Source organism: Branchiostoma floridae, chromosome 15 (genome assembly GCF_000003815.2).
Source record: "Branchiostoma floridae strain S238N-H82 chromosome 15, Bfl_VNyyK, whole genome shotgun sequence".
In the NCBI taxonomy this organism is placed as follows: Eukaryota; Metazoa; Chordata; class Leptocardii; order Amphioxiformes; family Branchiostomatidae; genus Branchiostoma; species Branchiostoma floridae.
In genome coordinates this window covers 2724104-2744841 of record NC_049993.1, presented here as the reverse complement: position 1 = coordinate 2744841, position 20738 = coordinate 2724104, and the positions used below count along the sequence as shown (strand labels likewise).

The 20738-nt window shown below is 41.2% G+C and overlaps 1 protein-coding gene and 1 long non-coding RNA gene across 2 annotated transcripts; both read right to left on the bottom strand.

Annotated features, from left to right (window-relative positions):
* Positions 1-1659: 1659 nt before the first annotated feature.
* LOC118432347 lies at positions 1660-9734 on the bottom strand. The gene is made up of 2 exons (XR_004833056.1): positions 9296-9734; positions 1660-3058 (listed from the first exon to the last, which is right to left on the bottom strand). It is a non-coding gene; the product is annotated as an uncharacterized LOC118432347 (long non-coding RNA).
* A 4677-nt stretch (positions 9735-14411) lies between these two features.
* LOC118432320 (bone morphogenetic protein 2-like) lies at positions 14412-19886 on the bottom strand. Its single transcript, XM_035843865.1, has 4 exons — positions 18060-19886; positions 16965-17185; positions 16187-16450; positions 14412-15065 (listed from the first exon to the last, which is right to left on the bottom strand). Exons 1-4 carry the CDS (start codon positions 18493-18495, stop codon positions 14517-14519), a joined length of 1470 nt encoding a protein of 489 aa, XP_035699758.1. The 5' UTR covers positions 18496-19886; the 3' UTR covers positions 14412-14516.
* Positions 19887-20738: the final 852 nt, after the last annotated feature.

Genomic DNA, 20738 nt, shown 5'->3' with positions numbered 1-20738 from the left:
CGACGAAATTTTCACCACGGTAGGCTATTGGTCTGATCTATATGTGCCTTTAGCAATTTTGGTATTTCTTTGATGCAACTGACGATATAGGCCATCAATCTTTGTTCATTTTTGACCATACTAAACCCGCAAAGTCCGACATCACAAAATGATGTCGAATAAGGGATGTACATGGTGAAATAGACATATGACTCTATTTCTGTGGTATCATCACTTCCTTTAAGAGTTATTTCACTCAATTTATTAGGAGAAATTTGAACTTTTATCTATGAACACCGTGCTATAAGTTGTGCAAGAAATAGATTACCAGTATTATCTAAAATTCAACAGTTCAAAATTCAATAATCATTTCAGATGATTACATGGGAGTTAATACAGCAACTAAGTAAAATTGAATTGATATGTCGACCAAATTTGGAAGAAATTCGACGTTTCTTTGAAGAGATATGAAAGACCAAGACGCGTTCTAGTTTTGCGCAAAGTGAGAGCGCGCTCCGACCGCTATGTTCCAAACTTCAAAGGTTCAAAACTCAATAACCGATTAAGATAACTACATGGGAATTCATACAGCAACTAAGTAAGATTTCATTGACATATTAACTTAATTTGGAAGAAATCCGGCGTATTTTTGGCGAGATATGAAAAACCAAGACGATCCACTTTCGCGTAAAGCGAGGGCGCTGTCCGCCCGCTATGCTCGACATATACAATTCTAGCTCAATCTGAGCCCCACATGACCGAAGTGCGTTTTCGTTCATAAAACGAAAAAGAAGCGGCATTTGTCGACGAAATTTTCACCACGGTAGGCTATTGGTCTGATCTATATGTGCCTTTAGCAGTTTTGGTCTTTTTTTTATGCAACTGAAGATATAGGCAATTAATCTTTGTTCATTTTGACCATACGATATACTACATAGCACAGTGGCGCTTATTGATGTCTTCTGTCGAGTTAAAAAGCTTGCATCCATCAATGATGCTCTGCGCAGTTAGCAAACATTCGTATGTTGATGTTCCATTTGTCAAATAGCTTTCAGAGTGGGTTTTGATAAATATATTTAAAAAAAACATACAAATAATATGTAAAAGCGACAGTATATAACCTAGCAACATTCAGCGGTACTGCAGAAGTTTCCATAGCGCGGCACTTTTTATGGTGGCATTTCATTTGTTCAGGTCTTTTCAGTGCACTCAAATATATTTTTAAAAAATACTTTACTTACCCTAGCGCAGATGTAGATGTTATCATTTTTAATGGAAGTCATTAGCTTTCAGTTGTATACACTGAAGGTTTTTCTGGGCGTTTGCAGTGATTGTTTGGAGATATGTTAAATTATAGATATCTCAATAACGTAATATTACCTCAGGTATGAAATTAATTTATATAACAATAATAATACACATATCTGCTAGCCAAACGTGAAAGAAAGCGTGTTTGTTTTATAGGCGGGATACCATAATTTGCAATGTCAATATAACTTTTCCAAAACATGACAACTTCAAAACTATGCATATGGTAGCCTTTCTTTGAGTGCTGTATATAACCTTACATCACTGTGATAAGTCAAAACAAAAACATCTGTTTCCTCCTTTACTAAGAAATCTTGACTATGGCTGCTTCCCTGTCCTAAAGACTATGGACTTAAACTCATGAAGCAGATGTTGCTTTTTCAAAGTCCACTATTTATTTCATGATGACTTGACTACAATGAAATAAAGCTTGACAAAACAGAGTCCCGCAAATGGATAAGACCGACCGACAACTTTTATATGCAACTAGATATAGTAATAATCTTTATTGCAAATTCATAATCCTTTGTGTTTGCACTTATCTATTTGTATACATATAAGAAACTACTGATTGATTTTGGACAAATACAATATTGCACTTTGGACAAACACTAAATCTTCTAACCCTTTACAGCTAATACTCACAAAGTTGATACTTTGTAAAAAATATTCCAGGCCACTGTACAGATCATAATGACCCAATCCCAATTCCAGTTAGCTTCATTCACATACAACTTCTGGCCTTTTAGTGGAATGTACAGGCGCACACATTTATGTAATAAACTGATATGGAAATATCCAGATTACCCAGAATATTGATACAAAATAAAAGCTTCTTAATCAATTTCCTATTCCTGTTATTCCCCATCATCATGTACTTATGTCAGGATTACATAGGAAGACTCGCACTAGGTCTCATCACATGTACCTGACATTGACAGTGACCTCATACATGTACAGTTGTACAGTTTAAGCTCAATAGCTCCAACGCTGTGTTTTGGTGTTTTGAAAGTCATCAGCAATTGCCCATATACCTAAATATTTTTGGATGAGCATCTGAAACATACAACTAATCCATCCTTCCCCATAGCTACCTTACATGCAAAGGCTGTTACATGGAATATCTAGTACAACACAGAACATTAGAAAGTTCTCTGCATCATGTATAATACAAGTTAGTTGTAATTAACATGCAAAACAGACACAACCTCAACATTTTCTACTCAATGTACTCTACTCGTACTATATCTTCCATCTAAAGAGACATGATTTTAAAAGAATTTGAATCTGAGTTACTGCAATTATAACATGATAACAAACACAACACACTGCAGAATAACAAAAAAAACTTTCTATATACAAGCTGTCTGTACACCTCTACTATACTACTAGTTTAAATTTTTACAGACTCATTGTTCATTTGCTCAGTAGCAAAGTGCTCCCACGACCACCCCTGGTCAAGGGAGCGATGAGGACGATGAGACATATTGTTTAAGCCTCACTGCATTAAAAAATAGGACATGGCTGGTGTTACTGAATAATTCCTCTATGTAGAAACAGGTAATCCACTGCTGCATGATCATCAGCTTCTTGTCCCGTCATTTGTTCTTTTTAGCAATAAACTTGAGTTTGCTCAGGTTGGCATGATATAAATAGAATACAACACGGGGTATTCCATATCGCCCTTGGTCCCAAAGGCAAGGAGACTGGTCCCGGTATGCCTGCTTTCCTCATATGCACCAACAGTTCGGCCATGTGTTGAGTCTGGTACCTGTGAATTATAAAGACAAGAATTTCAGCCCGACTTTAACATGTACAAGTGAAATTAATATCAAAATGATCATTCAATGGGTCAAGGCAATAATGTCAAAGACCTGAACTCTAAGCTTAGATAGCAGACAAAATGGTAGTTTGTAGATATAAATTTGAAGATGCTGCTAGCTCATGGGAAATAACAGAAATCACAATTTTCACTCTTATGGCAGTGTGGTAAATCACTACTAGGTCTTTTATTATGTGAATGATACACATGATTTTAAAAGAATCTGAGTTACAGCCATAACATGATAATAAACACAATGTGTGAGTGGCCAACATTTCAAAAACATTAAATAAATATTTAATTCATTATTAGTGTAAAATCTAAGTTAATAGTTTGAATGTAATGTGTTAACACACATTACAAAAATGGTTATGAAAGTAATATAACTTTCTTTAGCTGTTTAGAACAAAATGTATATTAAGTGCTAAAAGACATATAGCACAAAAGGGACATAATTCTTAATGTAGCTCAACACCCTGTATTTCTTTACTTATTGTTTAATTACAGAAAGACAGGTTTAACCTACTAATAGTACTTAGTAAATTGCTCCAAGCCTTGCTTTTTCTTAGGCCTAGGGGGAAAATGTTGTGTTTCCTGATTCAGTCCTGAAAAAAAAGTAGGGTTGGTAGGTAGGGACTGTCTGTTTTCTTCTTAGGTTTTTTTAAGGCTGGCCAAAACAGTGTGACATATTACAATACAGTTGAACAAAGTAAACTGAATTGCATGAGGACACTTGTCTTCCAATGTCAAACTGTTATTTTGTGCATACCATGTTATTGATATTAACATCTATTATCATAATACCGGTACGTTTACGACGATTTCTCTAGCCATACTGATTTGACAAATTGTCAACGCATCATTTTCTCCAGTTACATGTTGCTGTTATAGGTTACCCTTGCCACTTCTTCTGTGTAACTTTTCTGCCACTCTTGTCCTGCTAAAAGCGTAATATTGTAATTGTAACACGCCGCGGAATTACACGGCGAACGGGCGCGTGGTTGGGAGGGGGTAAAAAATACCGGTAGGAAGAAACACGGCACAATTAACTGCCGCTATGTACATTTATACATCCTCTGATGTTCCTTCCTTTTCTGTCAGTAAATGCATAAAACATAAACCTGCATGAGCAGACAAAATGTCATGAGAAAACGGACGTATACTGTCAAGAATTTTCATTTAACTTCTGTCCGTCACAACCGCTATAACGTAACACTTCACTGCTAGCGTAGATATAAATATGGCGGGAAAATGGCTGCGTACGTTCAATTTTGCCCATTCAGCCGTAGATCCGGGCTATTATGCAACGGTTCTTCACACTTTTACATGGGTTGTAGGTCACCAACAGAAATTCAAGATTGTTGTTGAATCATGTTCGTCTTGTGCCGTGAGCATGTGTAATTATGATCTATAAATTTGGCAATGAATGTGGCAGTGTGTTCGTCCCACGACAAGCTGCCTACCCTGAAAAAGATACTGAAAACTTTTGGCCTTGTTGTCTTCGAATGCATTGTTATCGATGCTTTGTAAATGATGTATTGGACACCTAGATGTCTGAAGTGTGCACAGCTCAGAAATAACTATTGTTGCATGTGTAGATCTCTTTAAGTTCCAGTATTTTTAATCTACCGGTATAAGTCTTACTACCGGTATTATGCCAATGCATGTTACATTTATCCTTCCTTATACATGTACAGGACAAGCAGTGTTTTTACTTCAATGGGAAGCAGGCTGAATAAAAAATTGGAAACTATGTGACTCCACTGCCCACCAAAAAAAGGTCTAGGATTGACAGGTTTTTCCAGGGTAGGTACCTGGGAATCAGGAAACACAACATTTTTCCCTAGGCCTTCTAATACATAATGAGATACTGATTCAAGTTCCAACTTTTAGAAAGATTAATGTATAATCATGATACACTTATAAATGATAAGAGGGGCATTCACAAAGGGCAATTTTTTATATACAATTTCTTTTTTGTTCTAAGTTCTAGGATTTTTTCCAGAAAAAAAATTGGACGGGTCGAAAAAAATAAAAATAACTTTTTCAAAAGGTCTGGGGTGAAGACACTAATACACAGCTTACTAGTAATAAACATAAAGAAGCAACAGCCTGAGTTAGATGACACATTTTATACAATGAATACCTTCCTTTGCCAAAGGTCTGAATATAAGGCGTTGTTTTTAATTATGTGTATGTGTATAATTTCCACACACAACTAAATTATGTGTATAACTTCCACACAGTCAGCAGTCAGTACAGGCATTACAATTTGTATCTGCCATAATATACTGTGGTATGCACATCATGTCCCTGTTAAAGTGAAAACTTGTGAATGGGTGATATTCAAAACAATCGTGTCAATGGTCCATTTTGCTAGATAGAGGTTAAATTGTCCATTTTGAATGCAACACAAATACTGGCAAGGGGTTCTTTTTAGCCTCCACCAGGCCTTCTTATGGGAAAAAGGAATAGCAGAATTAAGCAAAAGATCAGGGAAATCAGCACTGAAGTGGAATCAGTCCACGCCAAGGTCTGCAAACTCCTTTGGTAGCATAACTTCCCTGGCAAATTACTCTCCCTAGTATGAGATTGATAGCCAGCATAGTGAGTCTGGTAGAGAAGTTAGGTTCTGTTGGCATGTAGTAATGATGGGTACTCTAGTACCGGTACAGAAAATTCAGGTTCATGTACGGTCCAGGTCCAGAGGATCAGGTCCAGGTCCAGATCTAAACCTGAACCTAATTTTTGTTGTGAATGGGCAATGGTCCATTTTGCTGCAGAAATCTGTTGGGTGGAGTATTCTACTTCCTGTTTTGGGTTTGTACCAGTTTAAAACTTTAACCACTTTTAATATAGATAGCCTTGTATCTTATATTTACGAAGAGGACAAAAGAGACTCGGGAGCTAGAATACAGCTGGATAAGAGTACCAGGCTATAATGTAGTAGCATGTTGGCACTGGGGTGGTTCAGAATGGTCCATTTTGCAGGGGGGGGAGGGGGGGGGGGATTTGCAATTTTTTCACTTACAGTCAAACCTGTATTAGCAGCCACCTTTGCATAACGGCCACCTGCCCATAGTGGCCACTTTTTGTCGGTCCCTTGGATTCGTAATGATTAAGAAATAGGTTTAGCGGCCACCTGTCCAACGCGGCCACGGCCACACGATTTCCGGTCCCGCAGGTACAAAAACACTGCCGATTACGGCCACGCGGACCGCTGATCTATGTTTCGGCACGCGTTCGGCCACATACAGCGGCCGTAACGTCACCCTACGTCGGATCTAAAACCTCTTTGACTTATTTTCAAAACAAAACTTCGTAAACTGGCGCTACCCATACCTGCTGACAAACGAGGTCATATAAGGTCAATAGACGACACCAATATTACGGAGGTAAATTGTGTTAAAGTTACGCTCTAATACACTATCGCTTAGGTTAATTTACATCACAAAAATTTCTAAATAATTGTTACAAAGACAAAATGATATGAACTTCAGACTATGGTGGATTGTATTCTTACATTTATTAAGAGATAAGTCTAAAATGACGTGACTTTTCTTGTGAGTACCACATTAGCAGCATAATGGGCGAATCTGACGTGTGAACGCGAGCGGGAACATACGGACGGCGAAGTATCAAAGGATACAAGACGAAAGATCAAAGAAATATGACGATACCGGTCTCTTCAGACAATATCAACTGTAGAACATTTAAAACTTTTTATAGCCTTTGTTTTCAGTGTAAAAATCATTGCAGTACATGTATCATGTGAATAGAGGTCAGTGGGTACTAAAACCATGTGGAACTTATTGCTTGTGGTCAATTAATTAGCATATTCTCTATAGTGGCCACCTCTCTATAGTGGCCAATTTTGACCAGTCCCTTGAGTGGCCGCTATAGACAGGTTTGACTGTACCTCAATCTATACTGAAGGGGAGGGAGAAAAGTTTGTGGGTGACTTAATTTCATCATAGTCAGCCAGGGCTTGAATTACATTATTCTGCATACCTGCACTGGTGTAGGTAACATCGAGAATTACCTGCACCAGACAAATTTTACCTGCACCACTCTGGATTCAGGAAGTATGGATCATACTAAAATTGTTCAGGAACCATTGCTAATTTTTTTTTCTTTTATACTTTATAGGTGGTAATAGTCAATGCAGCTAATAACAAACCACATAAACCTACATCATATGTATAAAATCCAGTACATGGACCAGTGCAGGTTAGGTGCAGGTAGACTACAAAAATATGTGCACTGTCCAATTTTACCTGCACTAAAAGCTGCATATATGCAGGTTGTATTTCGAGGGGAGGGGCAACATTTCTGTCCCCATTTTTTGTGTTGTGTTAATGAATGAATGAAGTGAAAATGACCTGTCGGCCTTAGCCGCTCTTTCCAGAGGTCCACTATACGTAATACATTGTACATTCATGTTTGGCTGTGATCGTGATTTTTGAGCCTGAGCAGCAGTGATTTTTTAATTGCTTTGTGCTTTGCTATATTGATACTTAACTTAAGATGTTGTCCCTGAAAATAAATGAAAATCAAAATCAGCTAAGAGTAAGAGTAAGACCAGTTTGTAAATCTAGCATCCAACTCCAGGGTCCAGACATGTCCATTATAAAGGTGTTATAAATGTGTGGGATGTGTGTGCCATGTGTGCTTGTTTGTGTTCAGCTAAGGGACAATGTACTAGTACATGACTACATGTGTGTGACAATAATCTGAAACTTGAAGTTGAAACTGACAGCACCAATACTATTAAAATAGGCCTAGGGTCTACATGGGGGTCTTGATTATGCTTTATTTAATATATAAAGGCTGACAACACATGAAATTTAGTTAAATTTTCATTTTGATTCAGTGAGCTAGAATTTTACAATCAAGGATGTTGTGTGAACCATATGATAGATTGCACATACAAGCACCAGATGCGGAGGCAGAAGCAGGACATTTTGTAGTTTGTATGGAGGGACATGGTATTGAAGGACATATTGTTGACCAAATTTTCACCAAATCCACCAAATATTATGAAATTATTATATGCTGCATATATTTCCTAGATGTATTTCAAGCAGCAAATTTTGCTGGTAGACATCTTTACTAGTATCAGTGGGAAAATACAGCACACAAGAGTCTCAGCTTTATTTGCTCCCCAACATTCCCCACCTTCCCGCTCAGCCATCATTGAAATTTGAATCTTTTGTAGAAGCGTGGTGGTTACAGCCTGGGTACCATATCATCAATACTACTAGTACTGGGGCTCCTTACACTCACTGCCCTTACTTAACTGGCCCTCCTTACACTCACTGCCCTTACTTAACTGGCCCTCCTTACACTCACTGCCCTGCAAAAAGTTGATTTTTTAGCAACGAGTGTAAGGCACTGATGGTACCTGGTCTAGAGAGATGGAGATGCAATTGAGATTGACTATAAATGTGTTCTTGACATCAGCTTATATACCAAAGTACCTGAATCATAATGATAATAATTTGTATTTGGGATCACTGTTTTTCCTGCATACCTGCACTGGTGATCATTAAAGTTTTTTAAACTAAAAAGTTCCACTGCACACACAACGGTTGTCAACGTATAAGTTATAGTATATGTTGTACATGCCTTTGAGTTTGCTGGGATTTAATTTCGTGGTAGCAGGGAAAAGGACATTTCGCTGTGGTTTAAAGTTCGCTGTAGCACCATGCCATGAAAAAATGTTTGCGGTGGTTTTAAATTCGCGGTGAAGTGGCCACCACAAAAACCGCAAACATAAATCCACCGCGAACATTTCTGCATTTACACATTACAGGTAAGGGGCAGGTAAACAAATTAGAAATACTACATTCTGCATATTGCAAATTGTAGCTGATATATCTTTCATATAGACTAACCAATAGAATCTAAAGACTTTTTTTAAGTTAATAATCTTGTCAATTTCTCAACAACAAAAAAGTCACAGTGCATACGTAACATAAGTACTAAATATTATAACCGTAACAAATTATACGACACATAATACTGACGGTCTAGTTTATATATGGGAGCTTACTTTAATTAAAAAAATGTTTATCTGCAGTGACATCTTCACGGCGATCATTATAAGGAAAACAAGGGTTCAATTCTAGAGACACAGCCACACTGTGCATTAATTGTGATGATGATGTAAACGTTATAACTCACCTGTAAGGCTGGAACCGGGAGCGTTACGTTGACAGCCGTAATTGTACGCCGAGATTTTCTGGTTACCGCTGTGAATCTACCTCGTGCCACAAGCAACTATCAAAACTATGGCTCCTATCAGTATCAATGTGGTGTTATCATCACAGATGCTAACCATAATCTTTTGAAAAATTATATAAACGACCGTTGTACGCGTACGGGTACTTGCTTTTACATCGCACATAAGGCTACATCTAGCCTGGTATCCAGCCATATTGTAGCTCTCAAGTCTCACCTGCCATTTGCGGAGAGAACAGAAGAGACTCGGGACAGTGCTCGGGAGCTATGATACGGAGAGAACAGGAGCTATATACGGCTGGATACCGGGCTATCGCTACGAAAAGGCCGCCATTTTGATCATGCTGATCAGCTGGTCTGCTCGACTCCCATCACGCATTGCGCGGCATGCGGCAGCTCCTTCTTAGTCTACCACCGACAACTCTCGTTAATGACAACGATCTGGAACATTAGATCGTAATCTATACCCGACACTATCGCCTAATAATTTCCCATTTTTAACGACAAGAAACGCTAATGACAACAGTATCGGGTGGGATTCCCTTGCTAGGAGGTGGAAGTTCGTGGATGATCTTAACTTAGCTGAGAGCAGGTTGATCCGGGACACCTCAACAATTCAAACGGACCTCAACAGCCTCGACCAATGGGCATCCACAAGAAAGATGAAACTTCACCCCAAAAAATGCAAAGCCATGCACGTGGTCTTCACGAGAACAGTCCTTCCACTGCCACCCCTGTCTATTGCTGGCCAACCGTTAGAGGAGGTCAAGATAGTTAAACTCCTCGGCTTGTTCATCCAGGCTGACCTTGGTTGGAACGTACATGCAGACCACATTGTCAAACAAGGCAACCGAAAGCTATTTATGCTTAAACAACTCAACCAGTTCGATCTGTCTAGGGATGACATACTTACCTGCTACAAAACATTCGTCCGTCCAAGCTGTGAGTACGCAGCGCCTGCCTGGCATCCTGGACTAACTGCTAGACAGCGACGAAGGATCGAATTCATCCAGAAACGCGCATGTCGGATAATACTCCGCTCTGCCTACACTTCATACCCAGAGGCGTGCCGGATTCTGAACTTGTCTACCCTAGATCAAAGGAGAGACCGCCTCTGCCTGCAGTTCGCCCAGAAACTCCTCCAGTCACCGGACTTCCGTCACTGGCTACCACAAACCCGGGGGGCTATCACTGGGAGAGCCACAAGGGCCAGCAACCAACTAGACACTGTCAAACCCAGAACTGAGCGCTACAAAAAAAGTGCAATCCCGTATATGATATGCCTGCTGAACAAAAATAATGGAAATTAATGTTAACAATGCAACTGTATATTATCTATTGTATATATGTAACGTTTTTTGTTATTGATGATTTTATTGTATTTGTAGCACAGAGGTGCTGTACAGCAAGGCCGTAATTCAACCTCTGGTTGCCAGTGCCTTGTTTTAATTCTGAATAAACCATTTGATTGATTGATTGATTGATTGCAATGCAACGTGGAAGAAAAGCCCTAGAGGTCGTTGAATTTGATTGGAGCGCCCCCCTTCCATCGAAGCAAATTTATGACCCAACGTCGCAAATGTAGCCCACGACACGATGGGAGAGGCACTGAAGAGTGTATGTTTGTTTCCTGCAGACAATTGGAACAATTCTGGATTTCATGTTTTGCCGTAAATAATCAATATATTTATACGAAACTGCATGTGTTGAAACAAGGAAGCCCTGGCTGTATTTCCCATGATTATACAGCCGAATAAATCAAATCAAATCAAAATCAAGGAGGTTGAAAGAGGCCGGCAAAAGTGGACCACACGTTAGCGGCCTCTAGCGATAATGTTCCAAAGTGCAGCGTCAAACATGCACTAGAGATCGTTGACCGTGTCAAAGAGTATTTTGGCTAAACTACATACATGTAGCCCGTGACACGACTGGACAGACAAAATTGAGTACCAGTTCCGTTTCTTGTAAGCTAAACGTAGCCATTAAAGATAGGAATCAACCTACAGAGACAAGAATTGACCCACACACCACTGGGCGTGTTGAACCCTCCCGCCAAAATATATAGACCACACACCAGCGCCCTCTAGCGATACTGTCCTGCTCTGCAGTATCGACATGCCCTGTGTCAAACAAATCTATGTGATCATCAATAAATATGCATGACTTCCTCAATACCCCACACATACGATGCAAGGGTATGAACGTTATACAAGATGTATCAAAGCTTAAAGTTATTCAAGAAATTACGAATCTGTCCTTGTTCAGATGCAATATTAGATCATGTCACCAGGCAGAAATGCCAGACTTCAGCCCCTTACCCATACTGATTTGTGTCCTTTCCAGTCCCCCAGATAACAGTAGCAGGGCTGTAGATGTATGGTACTATGACAAAAATGCATTGGAAGTCACAGACAAACAGACATACAGATGAACACACACACACACACTTACACATACAGACACACAATAGGAAGCACATATGCACTCACAGGCAGAAAGGCAATGCACAACAAATTAAGACAGCACAGAATATTTCATTTTTCAAACTTTTTAATTTGTTCTTCAAGTTTGCAAAAGTTGTCCAACTTCTTTGCAAAGTACAAAGTAAGTTTAGAAAGTTATACGTTTCTCTTTATAAAATCATTTTTTAACTTTAAAAAAATATATATTTATCAACATTCCTGAGTAGGAACAATATTAAGAACAAAAAAGATATCATAATATCTTAGCTTTTCTCTCCATAAGATATATTACATCATCTTGATCATATAAATAGTTTCAATGCTTGACTGCAACCCTGTATTTAACTGTGCATTTCCCAGGTACTTAAAAACTCCAACAAAACATCAAATATAACTGCCAGGCTTTAATACACTTCTTATAATATGTACTTCTTTAAAATGAAGAAAAAATAAAATGATAGCAACAATTTTTGTAGTAATTTCTTATTACTACCTGAAAATGTTATGTCAGCTGTATAAAACTAAAATTATCACATTGCTCTCTGATTGTAAGAAGTATATACTGTAACATATCTTGTAACATAACCAACATGAACCAAAACTAACACAACCAACTAACAAATGTCTGAGTGTGAAGTCTTTAACCCTCAAACCACCGTATGGGGTCAAAACTGACCCCACGCGTATATCATTGTGTGCCATTATGTCATTTCTGGTCGAAAACAAATTTCCTTCCAGAAGTTTGTTTGTGTATATGTCCTATAACTTCTTCTACGTTTTTACCGAGATTGGTTCATTGTTGATTAAGTAATCCTCGAAAGTTTATGCATGGTTCAGTGGGGTCAAAACTGACCCCAGCATTTTTTTAAACAAACTTTTGCGACCCACACCGAAACTACTTATGGTAGGATCACGAAATTTTCAGAGAATGATTTAAATGTAAGCCAAAATTATTGTAGCAACTTTTGTGCCATTATCATGTTATATGACGACATTATGACGTCATCTAGGTAAAATCGGCCGCCATCTTGGATTTTGACTGATGACGTCATCATATTAGCATAAATTATGAATATTGAGTCCTGAAATTTACGTTGAATTTTATAAGATGTGATAAACAACTGTTATTTGCCAAGAAGACCTTAAAACTTACATGTTTTATACAAAATTAGAAAATTTCGTAATATATTTGTCTGTCAGAATTTCGTTGCCATGGCAACAGGAAAAATGATGAACATACTTTGTTCACTGAAAGTGTTTGCTATCAACATTTTCTAAAAGGTTACCAAGTTTGGTGGCCCTAGCATTAGCCATTTAGGCGCTATATGGAATTGAAGCTGGTACAGGCATCAAAAACTTCTTTCCTGGTCTGAATAGCGTTGGTGCAAAATGTGGTCCTCATGATCTTTTGCATAAATTATGATAATGAGCTAGAAGTATTCTCACCTAATCATGTCAGATTGTCCCGCATAGATTAATGAAACTATACATATATACAAATCACAAAAAGATTCACACAAAAAACTGCATTTGTACAAAACGTTTTGGGGTCGGTTTTGACCCCATACGGTAATCTACGTCACAAAAAAGCTACGGTGGTTTGAGGGTTAAAAACAACAGCTTCAGACTTCAGCAAAATGTAAAAAGATAAGGCAGCAATGGTCAGCTGCCTTTAACTTAAATGGTGAACATAATAACAATTGGTTAGAACTGTATGTACTTCATCCCATAGGATGCCATGTACTCATTCCTAAAAGTGTTTAATTTCTTTGCCGCAGGGGAAACTTAAAATCATGTGCTTTTGCCAAATATGCAGAGGAAACAAAATGGTCCAGCATTGACCAGCAATCAAGAAAACTGGTGCATGTTTTTTTTTTTTTCAAAAAAGAAATAAATTTTTCTTTTCATGCTGACAACTTTTAAAAGAGTTCTTAACCTCAATATGCTTTTCAGTTTAACTCAACAAGCTTTGCAATTGCAAGGCTTGAGTCTGTTTTTTTACTTCTCCATTTTTCCTTTCAGTCTTCTTGAAGCTTGGCTGAACAGAATATGTTAACTGTGCTTTTTTTTTGCTTTCAATTTTGCTTATTTTTGTCATAATTTTGTTGTTTCTCAACCAGGTGTTTGCCTTAATGTCCTGCTCCTGGGTTAAACAGAATTATCTCACACTTCCAGTGTGCTCAGTTTCATGTCCCTTTTTTTCATCATGACTTTTTGTTTTCCATATTTTAATACTTGCAGCCACACAAGCATTGTATGATGACTTTGTACAGCTCCTGTGCTGTACCTTTTTCATTTGTCTTCATGTTTTCTTCAGTTTTGCTGATTTTGCTTTTCTGTCAAGTTCACCTGGACCCGCAGTTTTCTACTTGCATTTAGGTTTATTTTGACATTCGTTGTTGTTCTTTCTCAATGTTATTTGCTCGTGTTCTGCTTGCTTTTTTTGTTTGAGTTTTTCATTTTCCGAAATGCTTTCCTTCCTCACCTGCAGCCGCAGGTCTCCACGCGCATGTTGGGGTACGGCTTCCCAACGATCTTGTCCCCGTGCTTCTCCAGTGTGCTCTTGAAATTTCAATTGTTTATCATCATGATTTTGGTTTACCATATTCACTTGCAGTCAGAAATTTCTCGCAGTTCCTGTGCTGCACCTTTTTCATCTGTTTTCTTGTTTTTCCTATTCCTGCTATGGATAGTGAGTGAGTTCACCTACAGCCGCAGGTCTCCACGCGCATGTTGGGGTACGGCTTCACCACGATGTTGTCTCCGTGCTGCTCCATGACGGAGATCGCAGAGTATGCCAGCGGGACGCAGCAGGGCGCGGGAACTTCGTGGGGGGTCCTCTCGTGCAGCAGCGACATCAGCATGGCGTGGTTCGTCGCGTTCATGTGCGTCGGGAATGGCCGGGTGCAGGCGCTGCCGCAGCGGTACGCGTTAAACCGCGGGGGCTGCAGGATGAACTCCGGCAGGATGATGTCATCAAATACCCCGTGGTAGTCATGGCGATGACACTCTCCGACCTGCCTGCGACCTCTGCCCTCTGAACCTGTGTCATTGTGTCGTGACTGCTTCCTCCCGCGATACGCCAGCCAGTCTCTCAGCAGCTCAGGACCCCGGGGCTTTTCTTCGCCAGACGTGTCATGCCCGGTATTGTTGCCTAGCAACACCCGCTGCAGCACGGCAAGAGACGCGGCGCGGTCCTGCAGAGGTCGCAGAGATGACCTTGACCTTCCCTCCTTCCACGTTTGTCTCGGCTAAAGCAACAGAAACACACAAACACATCATACGCTATTCATTATCATACATATCAAAATTGTTTGCATGATGTATATCAAAGCTTAGCTACAGATGTAGAAAAAAACAATAATACACATCTAACCACACAAGTAAGTATTAAACCACACTCAAAGTGTTTGCCTTTTGCGGTGACCAATATTGTTCTATGGTATAGGCAGGAATGTCTCCAGCTTTAACATTTTTTCAGTCCCCCTCATAATGTTTGGGAGCCCACGTTGTTGTTTTGTTGTTGTTGACAGTACTGCATATAGGTGTCTTTTTATACATACTTGAAGATCCTGAACAACTAATCTCCAAGCAGTTCCTACAACGGCATAAGATAGTACCAAGCTGGCCAAGGAGTGTAGTCAGCCAAGAGGTGTCCATTTGCCATGTAGAATCTGCCCCCCAGTCGGCTAGAACAAAGGCTATTAACATCCAATTGTTTCCCAATCAAACTGTGCTTGCAGTGTAGGTGCTAATTGCCCTCCTTCCTGTTTGGTGCTAACTTCCAACTGGGACATGTGCTGGTTACTGACTTTGTCCCAGTGTAAGTCGCTCGTAAAATCATTAGCACATGGCCACAGGGAGGGGCAGCAACACCATTGTTGAATAGAAATGCTCCTCCCTTTTTCAGTGGAGGCAGATCCCCGGTAGCAAAACACACCAGAGGCGGCGGCAGCAAATTTCGTTTTGGGGGGGGGGGGCGAACTTTTACTGACAGAAGTTTGCGGCACATGTACGAGGGGCGGCCAAAGACTCGAGCCGTCACAAGGGAACTCTGGCAAAATTTTGAAATCGGGACTCTCTGAAACGTCATTTCTTGCGTTTTCTGGCGTAAATCTTGCCGTTAGCGTGATTTAATGAAATTTCCATCATCTGAAAAAAATACACAAGGTTTCAGCTTGATTATTTGGGGGGGGGGGGCGACGCCCCCCCAACATATTTTCCGGGGGGGCGGACCCCGGTGCCGCGGCCACTGCACACTCCTAAGCCGGCTTCAATCCTCTGGCATCTTTTGATACTGTCTTATGCTACAGTAGGATCTGCTTGGAGATCCTGAACAACAAGGCTTTACCTGCGCCATTTGACTTCTTACCGTTTGTCTGGGCTCGGTTCCGGAGCGATCCGGAAACACGTCTTCCTTCCTCTCTCCCTCCCGCACGTACGCGGCGAGCAAGGTCGCCTCTCGCCTCGTGTCAAGGAGCCGCTTCGTGATGCGCTGGCCCACCTGCAGCCCGGTTGCCATGGAGACGACGGTGAGGCGGAGGCTGTGCTTGAGGCGGGAGGAGGAGCGCCACGTCTGGACCAGGCGGGAGATGTTGAAGATGACCCACGGAGCCGTCTCGTTACCGAACACCGTCTGGGGAGGGCGAACAGCAGCGCTTGGATTCAGATTGGATCTGAGTACAGTAGAAGCCGCTTAATTGCCTATTTGCCAGTAAATTTCGTGCAATTATCCGACTGGTGCAATAATGTGAAGTTATCTAGCTGGATCGCGCTGGTTTGGGATTTAGGATTTCCGTGCAATTAACAGAAGTGTGCGTTAATCCGGTGTGCAATTAAATGGCTTCTACTGTACAATTGCTTCAGTTAGACAAATGACAATTAAGTTGAAATACTACATCTCGAGGGTGTCAAAGATGCTCAATTAAGCCAGCATCAAAACATTGCATCTTTCAGACCATAATATTAGAAAACTCCCACCACAACTCACCTGAAGAAGTTGAGAAAAAAAGTTTCCAGGTCTGCTGCTGAAATCATGTTTTCTCTCTTGAAACCACAGAGCAGAGCATTCACAACATCACAGACATTCGAACATGAAATTTGAGAACCTACAGAAAATTCCATGGAATGACCTTGACAGTAGAACTGACCTTGCTGGTGAGGTGGCGATGTGTCCTGACCCCTGACCTCTGTACGACCTTCAGCAGGACCAGGCGGTACGGCGGCTGCAGCGTGCCCCTCCTCACCGCCTTCTGGAAGGTCGTGCTGAAGGTCAGCACCTGGTGCAGCTCCGACTCACGGATGACGTTGACCTTGGAGACATGGCAGTTGACCTTGAACTTGAAGTTCCCCATGCCTCTTCTCCAGTTAACTGTATGAAAGAAAGAGCCTCTGAGTTCTTCTTGCTAACTTTTTTTTCTTTTTCCTTAAATAGGGCTCCACGGGAGAAATTACTGCACAGGAAGGTACTCTAATGGGTATACTGAGTTTATGTGGAATTTTATCTGAAGAAATTACCAATTACAGATAAAGAATTGACAAGGACTCCAATATTCCCAGAGTTTTATATAAAACAACATTTTTGCAGACATTGATGGCTTCATAGTAGATGTTTTGGTTACACTGCACAGATCTGATTGGTCCAATCTCACACAGTAATAAAGGAAGAAAAACTATTTCAAACTTCTCAACTATTTTACTATAAAAAGGACCAGTCTAGCTGGCGTTTATAAGTCTTTGGAAAAATGTTGTGTTGCCTGTTTCAGTCCTGAAAAAAAAAAATTAGGGTCAGTAGGTAGGAATTATCTTTTTTTTCTTGTAACTTTTTTAGGTTGGCCAAAACTCTAGTGATAAACGTTACATATTACAATAGAGTTCAACAAAGTAATCTGAAATGCATGAAGACACTTGTCTTTCAATGTCAAAATTTAATTTTGTGCATAATACATCTTTCATTAGATAAGACAAGCAGTGTCTCTACTTCAATAGAAAGCGGGCTGAATAAAAAGGATTAGCTACTTGTGACTGACTTAACTGTCCATGGCCTAAAAAAGTCTAGGGTAGGAATGGAAGCAGGGAAGGCAACATTTTCCCCTAGGTCCTAGATAAACGTGTACATGTAGTTATATCAACCATAACATATATGCCGAGCATTATCTGACACGTGCACGTGCAAGACACCGCCGAAATCCTAACACTGGAGTGAGAAATTTCGAAGCTGGACATTACTGGAACAAGGTCTATACCCAGCTGCCAGTTACTCCGCCACGTCAGGTACCGCATGTACAGGTGAACCACGGGCGGGCCGGGGCGCGACCTGCGCCGAGGGCACCGCGGCCTCCTCCCGGTACCACCCCGTACGCAACGGCCTCGGACACAGGCACCCTCAACAGCTTTGTGTGCGCGGCTGGCTGTACGCTGAGCCCGTGTGTGCTCCGTCTCTGCTCCTGGGTTTACACCGAGACGACTGTCCACACTCCTCGGCGCTCCCGTCGCCTCGTCCCGAGGATAACTCGTGTTCCGCCCGGTGTTTCCAACCACTATCTCCACCGCAGTTCTTTCACTTCCCTCCACGCTTTCTGCCCTTTTCGCCCGTCTTGCTTGTGTCCCAGACATCTTTAAGGCTTGAGAAGCAGCAAACATAAGGAGAACCAACACAAACGTCTTCACAAATCTCGCCATGTTGGAGAGTCTCTGGACGGGAGAGTGAAACTTTCCAAGTGTGAGAAAAAACCGCCACGCCTACCAAACACTGCAACAGTCCAGGCCGCCAAGTTTCACAAATCTCCTGTTTTTCACAACTTTCAGGTCAGCTTTAGACTTTGTAGTCTAACATATCGACTCTTCGTAAGGGGAAAGACCAAAAGCAAAACGTTTTGAAGAAGTTCTGTACGTCGCGGTTTCTCCTTGTGACGAGTTCACCATCCCAACGTTCGATGAGAAAGTAAATACAATGGCGCCGGTCTTGTGTGTTGTGCGCGTTCACACGCAAAGCAGGGCTCCGATAGGGCTGTGTCAAATTATTTATCGTTTGCTGTATTCCAACGTGAAATTGTAGAAGTTTTACAGACGTTAGCGCTGTGTGGCTAGAAAATGTAAGCATCTGAGCATTTTAGGATACAATTTGAGTAACATATATCCGAGAAAAAAAGATACATTGTGACTCAAAACGCACAGAATATTATCTACATTTTGTTTATTGTTTATATATAAAACAAGCAATTGCATTGTAGCTGCCTCATCATGAATTTTCGGCACGTTTTGTTTTCTGTCACTCAAGGGAATGACGTTTTGTATTGTGATTGGTCGAAAGTTTGAATCTGATCGGGGCTTAGTTTTTGCGGGAAATTACAAACACGCGTTAGGCTAAGTTGTGTTAGCAAGAGCATTCTTCTTTTTTTTTAGGCTACCAACTTTAACTTGCTGAATATTATGTATCCTATACCTGTAAGACTATACAACAATATTATCCACTACTACTGTTTTCGATAAGTGTGGTGGGTTCTTGTACGCGCTCTCCTCTAAATAACGTCCTATCCGAGGGACGATCCTTATACCCCCCTCACATTAGGCGCGATTCGATCGGACGACGAGTCTGCGAGCTCTACATTACGAGGAGGCATGACCCTGCTGCCGACGAAGAAATGGCAGAGTTCCCCCCTTCCCGTCAGGGTCATGGTGGAACGTTTTTCAATGTTCATGATATTGAAAATGCGACAACATTCACACAATGGATCAAAAGCGCCCTCCTAACGATCAGAAATATATTGCAGGTCAGGAAACAGGCGGACACACTGACAAAAATCGCATATGACAAAAATGTCCAGAACATTTCATATTCATACACGAATGAGCAGTAAAATGTAACGCTTTGACAACAGTATATGTCGTTCCTAAACACATTACTACAAGTGTGTAAGCCATATGAAAAGAGGTACGATTTTAGTGGCTCAAAAGCGCCCTCCTAACGACCAGAAATATATTGCAGGTGAAAATGCTAGTACTGGTAACATTCAATACATGTAACGTAATATTTAGCACATCGCAGTGGTGTTCGCGTGTATAAGAAGGATATCCCGATGTGAAGGGTGCTAGATGAGCGGACGGTTCTTGCGACCAGTGCGACCAGGACGTGTTTCCCAGTCGTCTCATGCCCCGCATGCCGGCTGGTTAGGTCAAGTTTGATTGTGGATAGTTTCCGAGACTGTGTAGACCACCTCGGTGTGTGAACTTTGTTTGTATGTCTGGACTTGTCTGAGATACGGACGTTTTTCAACCGCCGAACCCCTCCATCGGTCTCCCCTCGGTCACGCGGGGCCCCCACCCCGCCTGGCTCACGCGTGGTAGGACCGGGCTGCGGTTTACCTCCGGATCGATCCACCAGACCTTCGAGGACGCTTATCTCGCTCAAAGTATTAGTCTCACAGGTCAGTGTCGCATTCTACACGTATTCTGCTTGGTTAATTTCAAGTCTTGATTCCACTGAAACCTGTAAAGTGTGTCGCCACCACCCCTTAAACTAAGGGTGGCATCTCCCAGCTGTCAAGGCAGGATCCCCTCCCCTTGTTAGTAGGGTGAGGCACGCGGACTCGGCTGTCAAGACCCCTCGTTAGCGGGGCGAAGCACGCGGACGCACGGTCAGGCTAGCCCCATCTGGGAGCGGTTTCTATAGTAACCGCCAAGTGTCTGGTTTTTCCCGCCAAACACTAAGTCTGAAGATGCCTACCGTGTCTAAATTCACCAGGCAGCGCAGCGTTAAGGTTACATTTCTCCAGGTCGAAGATGCCCAGTTTAGTGATGCCATTGAACTGTTGAAAAAACATGGGGTAAACCCACTGACCGACATCGTGGGAATACAACGGAGAACAAGGGGAGTATGTGAGATCACCTTCAAGTCCCAATCATCCCTCGCCAAAGTGAGCCCT